This window comes from Plodia interpunctella, chromosome 14, assembly GCF_027563975.2.
Source record: "Plodia interpunctella isolate USDA-ARS_2022_Savannah chromosome 14, ilPloInte3.2, whole genome shotgun sequence".
NCBI classification, from domain to species: domain Eukaryota; kingdom Metazoa; phylum Arthropoda; class Insecta; order Lepidoptera; family Pyralidae; genus Plodia; species Plodia interpunctella.
The window spans coordinates 7,260,422-7,280,372 of NC_071307.1; the positions used below are offsets into that span (position 1 = coordinate 7,260,422).

Consider the following 19,951-nt stretch of genomic DNA (forward strand, 5'->3'; position numbering starts at 1 on the left):
ATTTATTTAATTATTTTATTTTTGTTTGTGAAATCAAAAGGACCCAAAAATAGGAGTCTTTTTGAAGTGAAAACTTCTTTCACTTTTTGTGATGGGTAAAAAATGTTAAACTCGCGTCAGGAATATTCGTAAGACGCAACAATTCACAACGTAAAATATTCAAGTTTTCACTTCTGCCGGCACTCCCGGGTGCAACCCGTCTTTTTTTTGTTTAGGAAACCGTTACCTATCAATATTTTTAGTTTTGTCAATCTGGCAGAATAGAACGAATGCGTAAAATATGTAGGTACTTACCTATTTTACAATACGGACTTTCTATATTTTTTTCTTTGACATTATACAATGTGATGTCACTGTCAAAAGATTTTTTAAATTTGTAGGCACCAGACAGTAGTTCAGCTATCTATTGTGTGATGTTTGCCTGTAATGAAAATAAATTTTGAAGTAAAATAGCAATGGCACTTCGCATTTTCATGATTTTTTTATTGACATCCCAAACCATAGGTACTGTCTGTCGAGTGTCGTTCATTTCATGGCCAAAAGTTAAAAGTAACACGTATTCGTTTCCTTGAAACATTAGAAAAAGTGGCGCGGCATGGCAATACAAAGTTTGTAGCGCGGTTTATTCAAAATGTTGTTTTGTTTATAGTATAAATTTATAAGGATTACCTACCTATCAATCGAATGATGTAGGTCATCAGTATCCGACATGGTCATTAAAGTAGGCATAAATGGATTTGGCCGTATCGGCAGGGTTATATTTAGGACTTGTCACCAAAATCCAGATTTAGAGGTAAGGCGTAAGATTCTGTAAATATTTAAGAGCTGGCTGTTGTGCCCTTTTTTTTTTTAGTAAAATAAAGCCTTTGAAGCTAGATAATTATCCTTAAATAATAATATTAAATTCTGAAGTCTGTCTGTTACGCTTTCACGACTAAAACCGCGCCGCGCCGCGCCGCCTGGCTGATTTTGATGAAATTTTAAATAGGTAGATATAGTTAAAAGACCTAATGTCTAACATAGGCTCTTGCTGGCGGAGTTGTACGTGTGTTGTGCTAGTTTATTACAAACTTATTTTTACATTTCATGCCGGGAAAAAGTACTTATGGTTTGAACAACACTCCGCTAACTATACCTACTTGTTAGCAAATATTCGTTTATTGATTCACTAGACTAAACCAGAAATAATAATAATGAATAATCGTTATTAGATATGAATCTAATACCAACTCAAGAACCCGTTTCTCGAACCAAAAAAAAAATATTGTTTTATAAATAAAAGCGGGGAAGATATATGTATGTATTAAATAAGAAAAGAAAGAAAGAAATCTTTTATTCGGCAAACACATAAAATCCAAACATACAAAAGAGTAACAAATATAGATCGAATAAAATATGTAAGCCGAAATGGCGACCAGCTCAGCATGGTGCCAGGGTATCAAGCCAAGGCGCTGATTTTCAGCTGGAACCAAGTACAAAAGTAGGTATGGTGGCAAAATAAACAAGTTAATATGTACGGAAACAGAAACAAACAACAGCAAACAATAGGATTAAACATATGACTTAGGAAAAAATGTAAAAAAAGGAATAAGGTATATATATAATATAAATAAAGTAAACTCTTTGATGCGTTTACGGAATATTGTAACAGATGAACAGTCTTTAAAAAAAGGTAAATAATATAAAATAAAAAAATAAAAATGTTTATTTAGTAGGTAGGTAGGTAGATAATGCATGCATGAATGAATTTAAGGTACAACTAAAGTTGTAAATACGACAGAAGTCATGGATTCCAATATATTTAGAGTTTTTAATCAAATCGTCACATAAAAGCACTACATATTTCAGGTAACTGCCATAAATGACCCCGCAATCGACGTCGATTACATCTGTTATTTGATAAAATTTGACTCCACGCATGGGAAATTTAGAGGCAGTGTCACTCATACTCAAAATGAAATTATTCTAGACGGTATGTAATTCATTCCTTATTCCTCTATTCCAGATGATCGGAAGACAATAAATCTATACTATTATTATAAAGAGTTAAGCGTTTGTGAGTTTGTATGTTTGAGGCGGATAATCTCAAAAACTACCGAACCGATTTCAAAAATTCTTTCACCATTAGAAAGGCACAATATCCAAGATTGCTATAGACTGCTATTGTTTTTGCTATTTACTATTTACTATTTTACTCAAAATTGACTGATATTTTATCCTAAAATTGATTTTCCACGGGAGGGAAGCCCTGGGCAACATGTAGTATTAAGTGTATATCGCAAAAGATTAGAAATAAAAAATATTAGGACATAAGAGGGAAGCTACCGCGTTCTTTATCTTACCTACTTAGTGAAACTCTATTCTAAATGGTTCTTCACATTGATTTCAATATATTTTATTAATTAACCTGCCCAGAATCCTTGCCTACCTTGTCTTTGAGATTTCCCATAACAGACGTACTTAATACCAAATTATTATTTTAAGTGGGTGAAAATTTTGGAAATGTTTGATGATTGATGAAATTTTGAAAATTTTATTTTTATTACTGACTGTCTTAATTATTTTCTTATTATTTTTTTCTATTTAATAGATATAAAAATTAAGATCTTCCATGATAAACTACCATCGGTCGTCCCGTGGCACTCGGCGGACGTGCAGTATGTGGTGGAGTCCTCGGGTATCTTTACCAGCCTTCAGAAAGCTTCCGTATGTGATAATCCTTATCCCTGTATATAGGTATACTGTGGAATAAACTTCAGCATCTTTAGCGGTGTTCCCTAATAGGTTCGACATAAAGAGTTGGGGTTCTGCAACCCATTGGCGACTCATATCGGGTTGCTATGGTGTTCATGGGCTGTACTGTTTGCTGACCATCTAGCAACCCGCATGCTAGTTTGTCTATTTGAAGTCCCACTGCTGGGCAAAGGCCTGGTTTCCAAAACGACGAGTACGATTATGATTTTACGTTACTATTCTTTTTATTTTCCAAAAGGTTGCCTGGAAGAAATTGCTCACAGTCAACATGTACAGTCAACAGCACAACAACCTACCCAAATTCAATGCAAACTCGCTGCTATTACAGCGTCATAGAGGTAGCTTGATGTGCTGTTGACTGTACCTATAGTTCTACCTTTAAATGTAGGTATAATTTAAGTACATGTTGTCTTATGTGCAATTGTGCGTTAATGTGTTTTGTATGGTCTTGTGTTTCCTTGTGTGATTTCTAGGGTCACCTTGCAAGTGAAAGCGTAAAGAGAGTCATCGTCACAGCACCCAGTGCCGATGTCCCTATGGTTATTTTAGGAGTTAACGACAATGATATCTCTATTGGTAAGTCCTATAAAGACGCCTACCTAGACCTATAAAGTAAATAGAATAAAATAAAGTAGATTAAATAGAGAACGTGTAAATATAACTTTTATGCGAGAATATGGCAATGGTCATACATTTTCGAATAAAGAATTAAAGTGAATATGAAGCATATTTTAAATCGTGGAGATGAAGTACATCCAAAAGGTTGCCTGGAAAAAATTACAGCGACAAGCCCGCCTATTGCGCATGTAATTAAGATTGTAACTGTATTTATAAGTATTTTTATTTTGTGCAGTAGGTAAAGGGTTAATAAGGAGTGTTGTATTGTACGAGTATCACCTACGCCTATACGCATTATAATTTTTCAGGGAAAAAAGTGATATCAAGTGCATCGAGTACTCTGTACTGTTTGGCACCGATAGTGAAGATCTTGAATGATCACTATGGAGTGAACGAGGGTTTCCTTACCAGTATCCACGCCATGACACCCTCGCTCAAACCTTTGGATGGGCTGTGCTTGAGGGGAAAGGTAAGAAGATTTATTCGGATTCGGCAACGTGCGTGAGACACCGACACCCCTGGTGGCTATCATGTGGGCCACTTGCCTGTTTGCCTACTTTGTATTATTTACCTATAAAAAAAATTAGCTTTTAATTTGACTAGGCTTTTTACGCTCTTTATCTTTAGTGATATTTTGTGAAGAGACATTTCACAGTATAACATGAACCTTATTTATATGATCCATCATAAAATGCCAATAACCGATTGGGTTGTCGAATGATATGTCTTCGATAGGGCCATCGTATTTGTGGAAAACGGTAAGATTATTTTAGTAGGCCCTTCTATTGAGATATGTTTGAAAAATATTTTTATAAGATAATATCAAAGACTCGTCTACCAACCGTCGTAATAATACAATCAGTAAGGTTGATAACCCCTGTTACGTCTTGGCAACGATGTGAAGAAGCTATCTGTAACAGACTGAAATGTAGGTACTCGACCGGTGACAATTCTAAATGGGCGTGTAGGGTGACTGATACTCAAAGGTCAGATAAATCAGTAAAATAATGACTTTGTTATTCTATTAGTTTCATACTATTTTTCATTGGTTTTAAAAGTATAGCTATCTATTCGATTGTGTATTTTGATTTTAATAACCCCGGATTTAGTTGTTTTGAGTTTAACGGGGCTATCTGTAGGTCAGTAGCGTTAGCTGAAAGGAGGTAGGTATAACTACTTAGATAAGTAGGGGTATAGATAGGCTTATGCCTAATATGTTCGGGAAGGTACTAGTTACCTATATTACATAATTAGACTATCAGTCAGTTTACAATAAGAAAATCAGAATTTAAATTTATTATTAGAATTGCCTCTATATGTATCTAGGTCTAAGTTACATTTTACCGATTTAATTTTTTATATGAATTATTTGCTCGGGAACATCAATAATTATGATTCAAGAAAATCTGGGAGTAGTAGAACTTCGAATTATTATTGTATTAGATAATCCTGTTTAGATAGATATAGGAGGCATTCGGCTCTATAGGTTTGGTAAAAGTTGTACCGCGCGAGTAATGACCAATTTTTCTAAAACAATATTTGTATGTTCAATTGTATTGTATATTTTATTTTTGGTACCAGCACTGGCGCGACCACCGCAGCATCCTGCAGAACATAATCCCGGCCACCACCGGGGCTTGCAAAGCCTTGGGCAAAATCATCCCGCAGGTGAAGGATAAATTGGCAGGCGTGGCTTTTAGGGTGCCCATCGTCAATGTTTCCGTGTTGGATCTTACTCTAAGGTATATAGTCAAAGTATATACTTATTCGAAAAGAACTTCACATGCACGATAAGTACCTACTTCTCAAAAGATGACCTACCTACCAAACGTAGTATAACGTATGATACCTACCTACGGACGACCACTGCTAAGAAATGCCGAATGAAACATTTCAACAGTGTTGGTCCCGGCTTGCATTCCAGAAGAGCTTGCCCTTATTGTTTTTTTCTAGTAGTATAACTAAAATGATCTAGTGGTATAAATAAAATCTACCTACACAAAAACTTTTTATGAATGAGATTGAGTGCTGACAAAAAATAGAACAAAATACCTATAAGAGTATTAATATGAGAATCGAGCTGTTCAATTCCCCTGGCAGAATTCGTTCTACTATACTATCTATGTATAGTTTGATATATTAATATGTTATCAGGTATAAGCAGTATATCCACTGCAGCCTCCAGGTAAAAATTGGTCATTTTTAAAAAACTTTAATTAATCTCTTTTTACTACATACTATAGGCTCGACAAGGAAACATGTATAGAAGAGATTACTAAGGCCGTTGAAGCTTATAGTAAGGCTTCGATGGCCAACATAGTGAAAGTTTCAAACGAAGAAGCAGTGTCATCAGATTTCGTCGGAGACCAGCACTCTTGCATCCTAGACGTTGAATCCAGCCTCCAACTCAAAAAGAACTTCTTCAAACTCGTCTGCTGGTACGAAAACGAATACTCCTACGCCTGCAGGGTCGTCGACTTAATTATCTTTTCCGAAAATCAACACCAATTAACGAATCCAAGGAACAAAATCACGTTTGTCAGAACACGCCCAATTAAGAAACTAGTCGACGAAGAAATACAGAGCAAAATTCCAACGACAATGAGCTCGCAAATAACACACAATACTTCCCAAATCAGTCTGCGTATACGATCGCAAGATTTACCAGTGATCGTAAGATCGGGACCAACACAAGACATGTGCAACAATGACGCAATATTCAGAATTTGGAAGGACGATGAAGTGAAGAAACACGTGATACCAAAAAACACCAACAATCGCAGTTCTGATGAGATACTCCCACCAAAACAAATCGACAACGTCAGAGCCAAACAGCGTTTAGAAAATGTCAAAAAAGAGTTTTCAAAAATGGTGAGCATTACAGAAAGACTCTTAAGCAAATGTAGTAAATTCCGTGAGGATGAGAAAACTAAAGCAAATTCAATTAACAGTGCTGATAAAAATTCATCGCAACAGAATACAGTAGATGAAACACCATCTTTGAATAAAAACTTACTTACGTCGGATATTTCTGACGACGTCGCATGCAATTTTGAGAACAGCAAGAACTATTTAAGCACAGAAACGTATAGTGAAATAAACGGACACTCTTCAGCTTGTAATACCAGTAGTTCTAAACAAGGAAGCAGTTATATATTGAACTCTATAAACCTAAGCAATAGTACCAATCTTGCTCAAATGTCGGAAGATGCTATCCAAGCTAAATATAATAAAAAAATAATGGTAGATGATATATTCCAAAATCAAGTAGCGAAGACAATCACTAATTTAATAGACGGATTAAGTAACGTGAATATAAAAGACGAAGCTGGAGACAATATGAATATCAAACAAGAAGCACATTTAAAGCAATCTTTCGAAAACAAACACGATAGTGGATTTGTGTCGCCATGTAAACATAAGAGTGATACATATGATGAAATTACATCGACAAAGTTGGCTATGACAGCAATAACTCATGTTGAAGTCAAACACGTAGAAATAGAAGAAAATACCGCATTTAATAGTACATCGACACAAATAGAGAACGAAGAACAGACTCGAGAAGAGAATTGTCAGAATGCAAAGGTGAATTCGTCAGAATTCAATAATTTTAATACCGATTGCCGTACAGACGTATGCGTCAAAAACAATGTTAGTACCAAAATACCGTCTGAAATTTTGAACAGTCTAAATAAATATTTCGATCCTTTAGTAATAAAGGCTGATAATTCGAAATGTGAAAGTTCTGTAATGAATACATCAATTACTAGTGAAACGAGCAGAAAAATGGACATATACGATAAATTAGACAGCGTTAGTGGGAGTGATTCAGAGAACTCATTTCAAATAAACGAAAGGAAGTCGCAGATTATTAATATTACAGATTTGACGAACTCGATAGAGGATTTGGGGCGTTTGGACAAAATTTGCAGAATCATTGAAATATCTGACGATTTGTCCGACAGATTGTTTTCGGCTCTAGGCAGCAATGAAAACGCCGCGATACAGAAATCGAAGTGGTCGTTCAAAGATTTGTGTCAAAAGATAAAACTGGACGAATTTTGTAACTCATTGTTTGCTCAGTCGTGTCATTATGAACAAAAAAAATAAAACATTGTGTAATAATATTTTAATTTATTCTTACTTCATGATTCCCAATGATACGTTGTAATTCTTAATATTAAGTACAAAAAAATATTAAAGGCACTGCACAATTATTAACTGACAAAAATATCACAGTAAAGCATGATTTCATAGCATGAAAAAATACAGGTACTTGGTAACTCGACTTCTATCGGATATGTATTGCATTATGTATAAACTTATCAAAACTTAAAAAACATATAAAACTAAGAAAATATAAAAAATATACAACTTATTAGGTCGATATTGTTACGTTATAAATCTTGTATACTAAATATTTACTTTGTTATTTAAGAATATAAAAGTATTTAAAAATGCAAATGAACACCTCGATTATTTTGCTACATCAATAAGATGTCTATTTTTATAAAGTCTATGATTATGTGGCTTTGAGTACACAGAAAAATATAGACATCGTAATATCTTCCATTTCGGTCATACAAAAGAAACACGTGTTAGAAATATACAAGCCTTATCATCCTTTGTCCTCATCGTGTGTCCGATTTTACAAGGTTGTGCCTATTGCATAGTACAGGGTAGACGCAAAATGTGAAATAGTTCATACCTCATGTGGCTACGCTCACTCCTCGTCTATACTTTTCTCTGTCTACACTCGTGGCAAGCTACTACCCACTATTATGGTACACGACATCGGTGTTCCTCAACAGTTTCCAGTTGAGTTCGATGATCTTCCTTGGGAACAATGCGTTGTCCAGATCCACGAAGTCGGCGATGACGACGTTGACGGGCGCGGGGTCGTTGACCCCGCGAGCGAGGGGGGGCCCGGGGGAGAATTCTAGAATTTTCGGAAGCACTCGCTCTAACACTGGGATAGCGCATTTTGAGCGGATGTTCGACAGCCATCTGTAACGTAGACGGCAGAAATTCAACCTTTATTATGAACAAGTGGCCCGTTCCGCTTTCACTCGCGTGATAGAGTAACAAACATACAGTAAGCTGCAAAAGTCCATACATAGGCTTAATGACAAAATTGGCGCTGGCGTGCGCGCAACTCACGCACACATCGACATAAACTACAACAAATCAATATCAACCTTAACAAAGAAGACATAAGGCTCAATATATTTCTATAAAATATGGGGATGGTTGTCAGGCTGTTGTTTTATTTATTATTACTACTAGTCTGATTCTTTATTTCGTCAAATGACTCAGTTATAATGGTCTTGCGGCTCGGTCTCGTCTTAGACCAGCAATGAATTTGGTTCCAATGGAGTCCCATTTTCGTGTTGGAAGTTGCAATATAATTTTGGTAATTAAAAGCTTTTATTTTTAAGTTTTGCTTGGTTTATAAATACCAATTAAAACAAAATTAAATGAAAATATAGGAGGTTAATATTACCTATACAAATGATTTGAAAAAAAAAACAAAAAGTTAAATGAAGTTTTTAATTCAATGTTTTACATAACAACACTTTGTTTACACATATATCAATGGGTAATAAATATTATATACACATGTTTATATCTATTTCATGTTTAACTATAGCTTAAGTATTTGTTTTCGAATCGAAAATTGAAGCTAGCTAAACATAAAAATTACAAGTTATACTTATCACGCGGTGGCGCGGGATTTTATTTTCTTTGGGTAGGTAGTTGGATAAAAATCTAAATACGTAAAATAGGAACTGTAAATATATTATTATTTTACAATTATAAACAATATATATTTAAGATGAAAGAGAAAATAAATTTAACATTTAATATAACTTCCCCTATTATCAACTTAGTTACTTGGTTAATGAAAAGATCAATGTGTAGTTTATTTGTTTACTTGTGTAGATGTGTGAGTGAACGCGACCGAACGTGATCGCTGCATACGATACTTTCTATTCATTCTATATGGACTTTTGCAGCTTACTGTACATGCACACATAAAAACTTTCGCATTTATAATATTAGCTTACCTGAGAACAATGAAAGTGGGTGTGGGCGTCAGCACAGCCTGGTGCACGAAGCCCATGCCCGGGTGCCGCTTGAGATGCTGCAGATAGCGCGCGAGACCCGCGGCCTCGTGCTGCTGCGGCCACGGCGACGGCAGCATCTCCGGCGGCCAGAACTCCGCCATGGAGTAGCCTGACGCGTGCCGGTATACTATTACTATCTGGAAGGTTTTGTTTGAGCATTTACCCGCGAACGTGGGTTACGTTTGACTGATCATTAACTGTATCTATTACTTTCATCAAAATCAGATAGTTTACATAGACCTCAAATTATGAAATTTACCTAGGAGCGAGGTACAGTCGCAATCAAGCAAGCATTACAGTCGTTAAGCTCATTTTCGTTTGCAGTGACCGAAGGCCGCATAAATAGAGCATCAATAAATATAATAACCGAACGGGTCGTTTATATGACAGTCACAAAAATTGGTGTTTTTTTTTTATTTTGAATTGTACAATTCTTTTAGAAAACAGATTTACGGAAGTCAGTAATTGGTAGTTGAATAGTAAATATTTTCATATTTACTATTCAACGCGAAAGCGCCTACATAGATTTTTGCTAGCAAAGGACTCACTTTCAGTAACAGTAATGCTTAGATGATCGCCACCGTACATGTATTCATAGGAATAAAAACTTTAAATATATGTAAGGTGGTACATTTATTTAAAGAATTCTCACTTGATTTTCGGTCTCACCTGCTGTCGCAGTCGATGTAAAGAGCTAAGTGTGATCTCTCGCAGGTCCACCTGCCTGGGCACCAGTCGGTTGGCAAACATCCGCAGCAACATAAACATCAGTCTCCTGTGGTCCGCTATGTCAAAGCCGTAGAAATGCTGGCAGTCCACTATCACCACCTGCAATTTACAATATAATTCAAAATTCTTTATTCAATTTAGGATAACAGACATATCACTTATAACATCAAAAATTTTGTCAAAATTAATTTACTTTAAGTACACAAGTATGTGACTACTAGCCATTAGATGTCAATAGGTAGTGGTAAAAGTCATGTCAGATGCCTTTCGGCCACTTTAAGTGTTAGTAATTCTTCAGTCGTATTCCTCATGGCTGAGGTTCGTGGTCATTACGTGGAATGAAACACACCAAACAACTTTCTTGGTACTATTAATAACTCTAGTGTTTTGCATTTGTTAATTATATATTTTTTTGGTTAACCTTTCGACCCCCGAGCGACATTATATTTTACTGAAAATAGCATGATCATAACATCATTTTAAAGAGTCAATTACCAAAGACAAGTAACGTAAAAATAAATGACCAACAATACCTCTTCTGGATGTGTGTCAAGAAAATCTTTGACTTGTTCCAAAGGTTTGGTGATTTCCTCTGCATATAAACCGTGAGTGAAGAAAAAGCTGTCTGTGCCGTTCTTGGTTGCTAGCCTCAGGTCCAAATATCTGTAAATTAGTATTTTTTTGTAATTCATACACTTCCAAGATCAGTGAGACTCTTACACAGTAATAACTATAATTTGTAGCCTAATGGTCATCATGCAGGATCGGTATACTTGAGGTCCAGGGTTCACCAGTTAGGTCAAGATGGAAAATAATCTTTTCAGATTGATCTTGGTTTTTATCATACATTGTATTGTACACACAATTGTAAAGAATAAACAAAAAATATATACTATAAATATGTATATAATATAAATTGTTCAATTTTCATCCAAATATATTTATTTTGCACGAAATGAACATAGGCATTCATGTCAGGTACTTGCAGTTAAAGTATTCCCAATTAATTACTTTTTAATTGTTTAATTGCTCCTTTAGCTATTTGCAATGAAGCACATGTAATGTGATAACAATTTAGTAACAAAGCCTTTTGTTAGTCACAATGAAAATGCTAGATATTATAATGAGGTTTTATGGACTCATAAACTGAGCTGTGGAGTTAATAAATTCAAATTTATTAACTCTTTGTTTTATCTAGATTGGATGTAATGTGTGTTTTGACGTCACTAACTTATTTATGGTAAAGTTTACTAATTAACAAGCCTGTTTATGGAAATTCTGCTCCAGAATGATGCTGCATATGGAAAATGCTATTGATATGCACTCCATTATCTTTTATATACTGTTGAAGTGGTTGTTGAAGTTGATTTCATTACACAATCAATACGAAAATGAATATAAAAGTTTCAATGAGTGAGGAGATATGTATGCAATCATACAAAACCTTTTGTGGGGATTTCAATGAAATACATAGAATAAAATTGCATATTTTTTCAAAAATTTCCTTGAGATCAAAGCCTCAAACATTATTATATAAGTGCTTTATGTAGTACTTTACCATCAAAAATAGAATATATTGTGGGTGTCTGGACTTCAAGTCATGGTGGTGTATAAGTAATACTGTTACTATTGCTTATACATGCCTGTGGCTTGACACATGTGATATTTTTATCTGAATTATGTGAATACACTAATATCCATTTAGTAATTATTAATATGAATGTTAGTGGTACCTAATGCCAATTTGTAGTTGCTGTTGTACATTTAGGGCCTGAGTTTTGGTCCAGCGTAAGATCGTACCTCGGAACAGAGGGTACAATCTGTACAGGATCGGCTCCGCATCCGGTGCTAGTCCACTGTCATGGGTGATGCCATATGTCATTGAATCATGGCTGCCTGAAATTTTTATGGATATATTTGAATTAACATTATAAACAATTTAAAAATGTGATATTCCACAACAAACAGGACCTTTAGGGTTCACTTGCACATTTTTATTAAATTATTAACAATTCATTTATTTCAGGTGGAAAATAAAGGATTTCATAAAATAGAAAATTATGCCCCATAGAAATATGTACCTGAAAGACTAACATATATAAAACATAAGCCCTTAACAGCCCTGCCAAGTAACAATTTATATTAATTATTTTCAAATCAGTTTGGAAAATAGTTAACACATATTTTAGCTTTTTTAAGTTTAATAAATAGGTCGGTTATATACAATAAAGTGAATCCTTGCCTTTGTTTCAAATTAATCATAATATCATGCACTGTTCATATTATAACATAAACCCAATATATAGGTAGTAACATCAATATATATGTACATGCCTGGAATTGCTAAATATATCAGCGGCACTTCTTTTAGCTGTGGTGGTAGATCCCTCATCCAGTATTCTAAGTTGACTTGGGCCGTGCTTTCTTCTCCCATTATGAATGCTGAAAATACGACCATTAATATAAATAATTAATATTTAACAAAGAACACAAGACAAGAGTCAAAGCACAGAATACAAATGGTATATTTCCTCTTAGAAAATAAGATACAGGATGATATCATACCTTCAACCTTTGTTATAATTAAATCGAGGTTAAAAAACGCACAGTGATTCTTATCTTTACGGGAATGACATTCTGAGTGTTGAACTTTAATTTAATTATCAAATTATTTTGACCACACAGACCTATTTTATAACGTCAATCCATAGTTTTTCAGTGATAAATAAATAAAACAAGAATTTAACGCCAAAACATTTACCTACCAACTTTGTAAATTTTGTGAAACTTCGTTGAGTGAGTTGAGGTTGAAGTGTCATTGTCAATCAAAAATTATAGCGACTGTCAATGTCTCACTACTGTCACACTTTTTCAGGAAAATAGCGGCATAGCGGAAAAAAATTGGTGTGAAATTATAAAAAGTATATATAGGGTCTCTGAAATTATAAAAATCTGCCGCCACTAGTTTCCATTTCCACCTAGAATAAAAACGCTAGTGCAGTCTAGGCATTATGAGTGAGGTCACACCTTCACCTACCACAGATATATAAACATTACATAAATGTTCTTATTATCTGTAGTACAGTCAACAGCACATCAAGTTACCCAGCATTAACCTGCATAATGCGTTAATAGCGACGAGTACCAGGGAGGGATGTATGAGTTATTTGCTAAGCATGCACGCCCACGCATACTATAATTTAGGCGATGGATGGGGGTGAGACATACCGTAAGAATCATTTTAGGAAAAACCAAACGTAAAGACAGAATACCTAAGGTACTTACTTATAGGTAGGATTGTATTAAGTACTTACCTAACTAATCAATCACACATATGTTTTGTCTTTTTAACTCTAAGTCAGACAATGAAGTTAGGTTGGTATAAAGTACTCACTTAATAAATAATACAAATAAATAGTAACTTCTACATACCAACTTACTCCTTGGTATCGGTGGTGGTCTCTATATAGGAGCATTTAACCTACACTGACTAACAAAACAACGTTGTCAATAACCTTTAATCCCGGCCTGTTCCACTAATTGTCCACTTAGTGTGTACGATCTTTATCTACTTAGGGCATCTACTAAAATATGAGTCTACGAAAACCCTAAAAGAAAAGTATATAGGTTTGCATGTATCTCTCTCTCGTAGTTTGTTTATACTCTCTCTCATCCTTGTGTGTTCCCGGCTGCATTAAGGACTTTACTGTAACGACGCGAAGCCCGTGGTCAGCGTAAAAATAAACCAAATTTCAAGATTCGGGAACAGTGGCACTTAAGATTACTTGTCCAATTCACTGTGATTCGGCTGTGATTATATCGCTGCTTTAGAACGAAAGTGACTTAATTCAAAATCTCAACTTTTTGGGAAATCGCAAAATAAGATTTCATGTTTATTAATTTTTTCATAAGTAAAAGTATATTTCTGAAACGAAGTATGTTAATTGTCTTTTTATGTTTGACATGGTTTCATTAACTATTAGGCTTGATAATAATTGTCTTTTTTTCAAATTATTTTGATAAATAATATTTTAAAATAACGATTTTCAAAAACTAGTCACTATAAGGTCACCCTTTGACCGAACTTATTCTATAAGAGTTTGACTTAATATGAATTAGGTCAGTTTCATTATAATAACTTAAAATTTATGTGTGGCATTTTGAGTAATATGTCATTTTTGTATTAAAATAAGATTAAGTTGGTTACTAATAAGTCATTTTGATAAAAACTATTTAATAATAAAACCCAAGATTGTGTTCAAGTTATTTATTGTATTGAAATAATAACATATTTTATAGTATTGTTCAGAGTTCTGCCTGCCTGCATTTGGCATATACAAGGTATACCACTACCTCCGTCATAGCCGTTAGGTATGCATAGGGTACCCCAATTAAAGTGACTTCAGAATAATCATTTGACAGGGAAAATTAAAAAAAAAAAACAATATAAAAAATAATAATAAATAATCAAAATAAGTGAACATTGCGGCATCGTATCAATCGCTCACGCACGAATCAGCTATGAGCCGTTAGTTTGTGTGTGTGTATCGCTATAGTGAAAGCGCTATGCGGCGATGCGAAGGGCACTGTTCATTGCACGTTTTAAATTTTAGCGTTAGTTTAGATAGGGAATTCTTTAATATTTTTATGAGGTTTCTTTGGATGAAATGACGGTTACATGATAAATTATATAAATTTGCAAAAAAAAAATTCAATCCAACTTCATTATCTCGGAAACTATTGATTCCAGGTATGGATTCTTGGGGGAAAATGTTCATATTAATAGGGAGATGACATGGGTTTCGGCTATATCGAAGGTAATGTTACACCTGTACAGCAGTAACAATTTGTATCAAAATAAACTCATAGTACCTAATATTCCTAAGATTGTGATAATAATATACATAATAATTAGGTATTAATGTTTTTCTTAACTCCATAAGACCTTTTCTTGTATTTTCCGATAACTTCAGTTTTCTCGAAACACTTTCAACACAAGGCATCTTCTTCCTTTTGTTTCTCATGTTGACGCGCTAGTCTTTTGTCTTCAGTATAACTGGTCTTATAATAAAATACAAAAGGTTCATTTTAGACAAACCTTAAAACGCGTATTTTACATCACCCCACAAAATCTGCTCCTTGTCATCATTGTCCTCATTGAAATTGTAGCCCCACTCGTTTTGCAAAGCTTTCAAATCTAACATAGTATCATAGCTCATAGCTAAAGAAAAATGCTGAACCTTGAGAGGTGTCCCAATTTTTAGAGCTCTTAATTAAGCTTATAATATTTATATATCGATAAGGTGGACAAATTGGGCCCGATTTTAAGTTTTTTTTATTTATTTTTCAATGAGGGAGTGAACATTATCGTCCTCATTTTGCGTGTGCCCAGTAATAAGATATTTATTTATTATTGACCCAATGTGAAATTTCGCTATTATATAATGCATAAAATGACGTTATATATTTATTTTTATTCTGTCCTGAGCAGCCGCTGCCTGAGGGTTGTGGTTCTGTATCAGTTGATATTAAAGACTGGGAAATAAAATCACTTCCTGAATTCTTATGTTCTTGTTGATGATTCTGATGAAATGTTCTTGTTGATGATTCTGATCCAAGAACCTAAACATATATACATATGGCTTATATGTATATATGTTTAGGTTCTTGGATAGCTATTTGTTCATTTGTAGCTAGAGAATCGATCGAGTTTAAGAAAGAGAAACTTCGAAAAGTGGTACTTTTATTTACCTCACCAGATACCTATCTGGGTCCCTTTTAGGCTCATTGATAAGTGTTACTGCACGATAAGCAGTCACTATTGTCTTTGCCAGTCTATTACAGGGTACTCCTAACTGTTACTTGTGGTACAGATTAATAATTGTATTCAGTCTCAGATAGATTCAAACGGCTAAAATGTTTACAGAGGTGATTAATGATCTTCGATTTTGAAAAAATAGTTTAAATTAGTATTATACATACTTCTAATAATTTCTGGCAACGCATTCTAAAAATAAATACTTAAATAAATAAATAGTTACAGGCTCTATTAGATTCAAACGGTAAGGTTCTTCATGCATGATTTTCAAGAACTGGCGTGTTTTTATCAAACGACGCATTCGGGGAAATGTTTTTTATATTAAATTGTGTTTCCTGAAAAAGCAAAAAATAGAGTGCATGTCATCAAAAGCAGCAAACCAAATCTCAAAAATATGTGTTAATAATAAATTATGTTATGCTCTCAATATTAACCATTCAATTCGTGTTTTTATGCTTACTCTACTTCCAACCTCCACCAACCTTAAACCCGCGCTAACCTTGACAAGTCACATATGAGTAGGTATACCTACTTACCGATGTTTTAATACACCAACATGCTCAATATCAGTAAAAGTGATAGAACACATAAAATACGTTTCACAAAAGACTTTAAGTGAGGAAAAATGACATAATGATAATCTAAACAAAACCGGAACTTAAATATTTTCAGGAAATATAAAACGAAGTATGCTTACCTGCTGCTTTTGTTAATTTACTTCTTCGTCCACATTCTTTCTTTTTCTATCATTTTCCAAAATCATGAGCGTTCTCCGTTTTATCTTTCACGAATAACAAAAAAAATCTTATGACCTAAAATAAAAAGCTTATGCCACTATTAGTATAAAATCGACTGAAATTCTATAAGGACGGTATTAACAATAGCAGTTTTAATATAAAAGTGATTTAATCCATAATAGGACAAAGAACATTAGAAAAGTTTTGTAGAAAAGTGTCTTATTTATCGTTAAGTCATGACATACAAAACAATTTTAGTAATAAAGTGACGTAAGTGCGAATAAGTCGTATATATTATGACAATATTCGGAAGAATAACGAGTTAAAACCTATTAGGTCAATTTAATTCTTACCCTTTTTTGGAATGAAAATGTCTCAAGCGTCAATCGGTCACTTTATTTGCGTTCGGTCAACGTGTTGCGCTTGCGGTTGCGGAAATATCACCAAAAGGGGCGTTGACGTTCCGACCCTGGAGCCCTCGGCGCTCAGTTAGAAAGCGACCAAAATAGAGCGTTCGTACTCTTCTAACACAGTTGGGGCAGTTTCTGATTCATTATGCGATAGAATACGATGTGTAGAGTCGTTCGATGACCTTAAGTCAATTTAAAGATTTTTTGAGTTAAGTCGGTTTCATTCTAACTAAGCGATATATACAACCGGCCGTCTCTCAGCTTGATGTCAACCCATGAAAATACAATTTTTGCCAATTAGCTGCAAAGGCTATATTTGAGTAGTCTGCGTGAGTCCTGTAGTCGCCTCTTACGACATCTACCAGAGGATATGGATGATGCGGGCAGATTCTAGCGCGAGATAATTTTGGCGCACGGTAAGCGTTGCAGTTGTAGGAAACTGAGATAGTGATTTGTGAGTAGACATCAGGGTGAGCTCGATTCTCACGCAATCGAGGTTTTTTTCATCAGTTTTCTACATTTTTCTCTGGAGGTTATGTTTCTGCATTTGCAAAAATAACCATTATAAAATTTCGAGCGTCTTTTTCGTTTGTAAAAATTGGAGAAAATCGATGAAGCTTGAATGATGTAGGTACTTCGATTGCGTGTGATTCGGGCTCCATCTCCCGCTTTATTTTGCCATCTAATCCGTAATTTGCCTACAGATATACAGACAGATAGACACGCTGCGGTTCTGCTGAAGTTAGTATCTTATGCAAAGTCGAAATTTTACTTATATTTTTGAGAAGTTTTTAGAAGGAACTGAGCTATGTTTACAATGTGGCTGGTGTAAATTAAGCACTTTATTTAGGGCTATAGGTAACATCAGAAAGTAATTCAAAATAGATTTCCTGCCACCTACCTACATACATATTACATAATAGCGCCTTTGAAAAGTTTTAGTACTTGACTGTACTTAAATAAATATCTAAGTTACTAATGCATCAGGTTAGTTTACTTAGAACAACATTTCCTTATATTAAAACGACTTCATAATGCATTAATTATCTAGATTTTCCTTTTATGAATGTAAGTAGTTTAGTAATAGGTAAGTTGTTTGATATCTAGTTAGGTGCTTATTTACTTTTGTACATATATGATGACAAAACAAAATAAGTGTACCTACTAAATATGTTATGTAGGCACATTTATTCTTACTAGATTTTGCCTATAATTTAGCCCGGGTGATTTTCTTTGCGTAAGCGCAATACACATAGGTAATGATAATTTGTGATGAAATGAATTTCTGATGCGTTTGTATATTAAATTTCTAAATCGATAAATCGCAATCCAAATCCCAACTAATACTTATTATAAATGCGAAAGTAAGTTTGTTTGTTTGTTACCTCTTAACACGTTATCTACTCAACTAATCTTCTTGAAATTCGGAGTATGAAGGACATAGGGTAGGTACCCTATTAACTATTTACCCTATTAACGGAAAAACTATTGTTCCCGTGGGATTTGCAAAAAAACCTGTATTCTATAGGTGGCGCTAAATTCTAATACAATAGATAATTTTTCAACAAGCGGGTGAAGCCGCGGGTAAACAGCTAGTAGGTATATATTCCACTAACAAAAATTGTAGACAGGTAAATAATACCTATTATTGATATTGTTTATGACTTGTACCTACACAAATAAGTTTTTAGTGGAAGTGGTTTAAGAATTTAGTGGGTTGATTGGATTGATGCAAATATACTTAAAATTTCATATTTATACGAAAATATTTACCTGTGTGTAAATATTTTAGTGTAATTTTTTTTTCTGTAATTTGTGCCGCTGTTAGTTTGAAGACTTCGAAGTAAGAAAAAGTTATTGCAACTTTAATAAATTAGGAAAACATAAGTTTATTAAAGTCACTAATAACTAAACATAAACAGAAAAGTCACATAGTTACTATGCACAAAAGTTAAACCGGTTTATATGAAGACTGTGTTGAAAGTTGATTATGCGGCTGACAAAAAGAAGCTTCACATTTGTTAGGTATTGTTAGTAGGTACTTACATAAAACAAAAATAAAAGGCATACCGATCACAACCAAGCACTGTACGACTGCCAACCGCATTGTTACACTATCAAAAAACTTTGAAAAACATGATTCCTGTCTTTCCTTTTCACAAAGAAATCTGAAACACTGTTATATTTGCGAATATAATATGTTATTCACGTGCAAACGTATGAACGGTCAACCGAGATACGAAGTAATGACTTATCATGCACTTTGAGCGAATATATTCATCTAACATCATGTTACTTTAATAGATCTTTGTGGCAAAAAGCCACGGTATACTTACTACCGGTATTATGTTTCTTCTAAGCTGGTGGGTGAAAGGTGGCACGCTTTTAACTTGGTTTTTGCGCTTGGTTCTGCTTAATTTTTGCCATTGGCCTTGACTGTGTTGATAAATGACCATGCCGGACATGGATTTATTTTTGCCAAGTTTAGAGTTGTCTAAAAAAATGTGCCTTATGTGCCTACCTATTTTCCTACATTAGATATTCATTCACATTGGACATACGGGCGCTAGGAATGACGCACTGAGACTACGGAATGTTCTATATCTATAATGACATAAGACCTTCTCCGAGAGACACACAGTTTAGCGAACTATTTCTTTATCCATTTAATGTAAACTAAGATAAATCTATAATAAGGCACTTTAGAGACTTTATAATTTTAGATATATATTATATACATACTTCTAGGTATGA

The 19,951-nt window shown here is 34.3% G+C and overlaps 2 protein-coding genes and 1 long non-coding RNA gene across 8 annotated transcripts; 1 reads left to right on the forward strand and 2 right to left on the reverse strand.

The window, feature by feature from the left end:
• Window positions 1–500: 500 nt before the first annotated feature.
• Window positions 501–7,502, forward strand: LOC128675199 (uncharacterized). Its single transcript, XM_053754450.1, has 7 exons — window positions 501–793; window positions 1,849–1,972; window positions 2,591–2,706; window positions 3,228–3,330; window positions 3,681–3,841; window positions 4,954–5,114; window positions 5,616–7,502. Exons 1-7 carry the CDS (start codon window positions 710–712, stop codon window positions 7,483–7,485), a joined length of 2,619 nt encoding a protein of 872 aa, XP_053610425.1. The 5' UTR covers window positions 501–709; the 3' UTR covers window positions 7,486–7,502.
• Window positions 7,495–19,454, reverse strand: LOC128675204 (uncharacterized protein). Of its 5 annotated transcripts, none has more exons than XM_053754468.2 (7): window positions 19,244–19,454; window positions 12,563–12,674; window positions 11,966–12,124; window positions 10,766–10,895; window positions 10,173–10,331; window positions 9,444–9,640; window positions 7,495–8,382 (listed from the first exon to the last, which is right to left on the reverse strand). In XM_053754468.2, the coding sequence occupies exons 1-7, from the start codon at window positions 19,302–19,304 to the stop codon at window positions 8,145–8,147; spliced, it is 1,056 nt and encodes a 351-aa protein (XP_053610443.1). In that variant the 5' UTR covers window positions 19,305–19,454; the 3' UTR covers window positions 7,495–8,144. The 5 variants fall into 5 exon arrangements, with proteins under 5 accessions (XP_053610443.1, XP_053610445.1, XP_053610444.1 ...); XM_053754470.2 differs by having other exon boundaries at window positions 19,268–19,453; XM_053754469.2 differs by lacking the exon at window positions 19,244–19,454 and adding an exon at window positions 12,994–13,120.
• On the reverse strand, window positions 14,485–17,437 carry LOC128675209 (uncharacterized). 2 transcript variants are annotated; one of them, XR_008405245.1, is made up of 2 exons: window positions 17,141–17,437; window positions 14,485–16,862 (listed from the first exon to the last, which is right to left on the reverse strand). It is a non-coding gene; the product is annotated as an uncharacterized LOC128675209 (long non-coding RNA). The 2 variants fall into 2 exon arrangements; XR_010370063.1 differs by having other exon boundaries at window positions 14,485–16,875.
• Window positions 19,455–19,951: the final 497 nt, after the last annotated feature.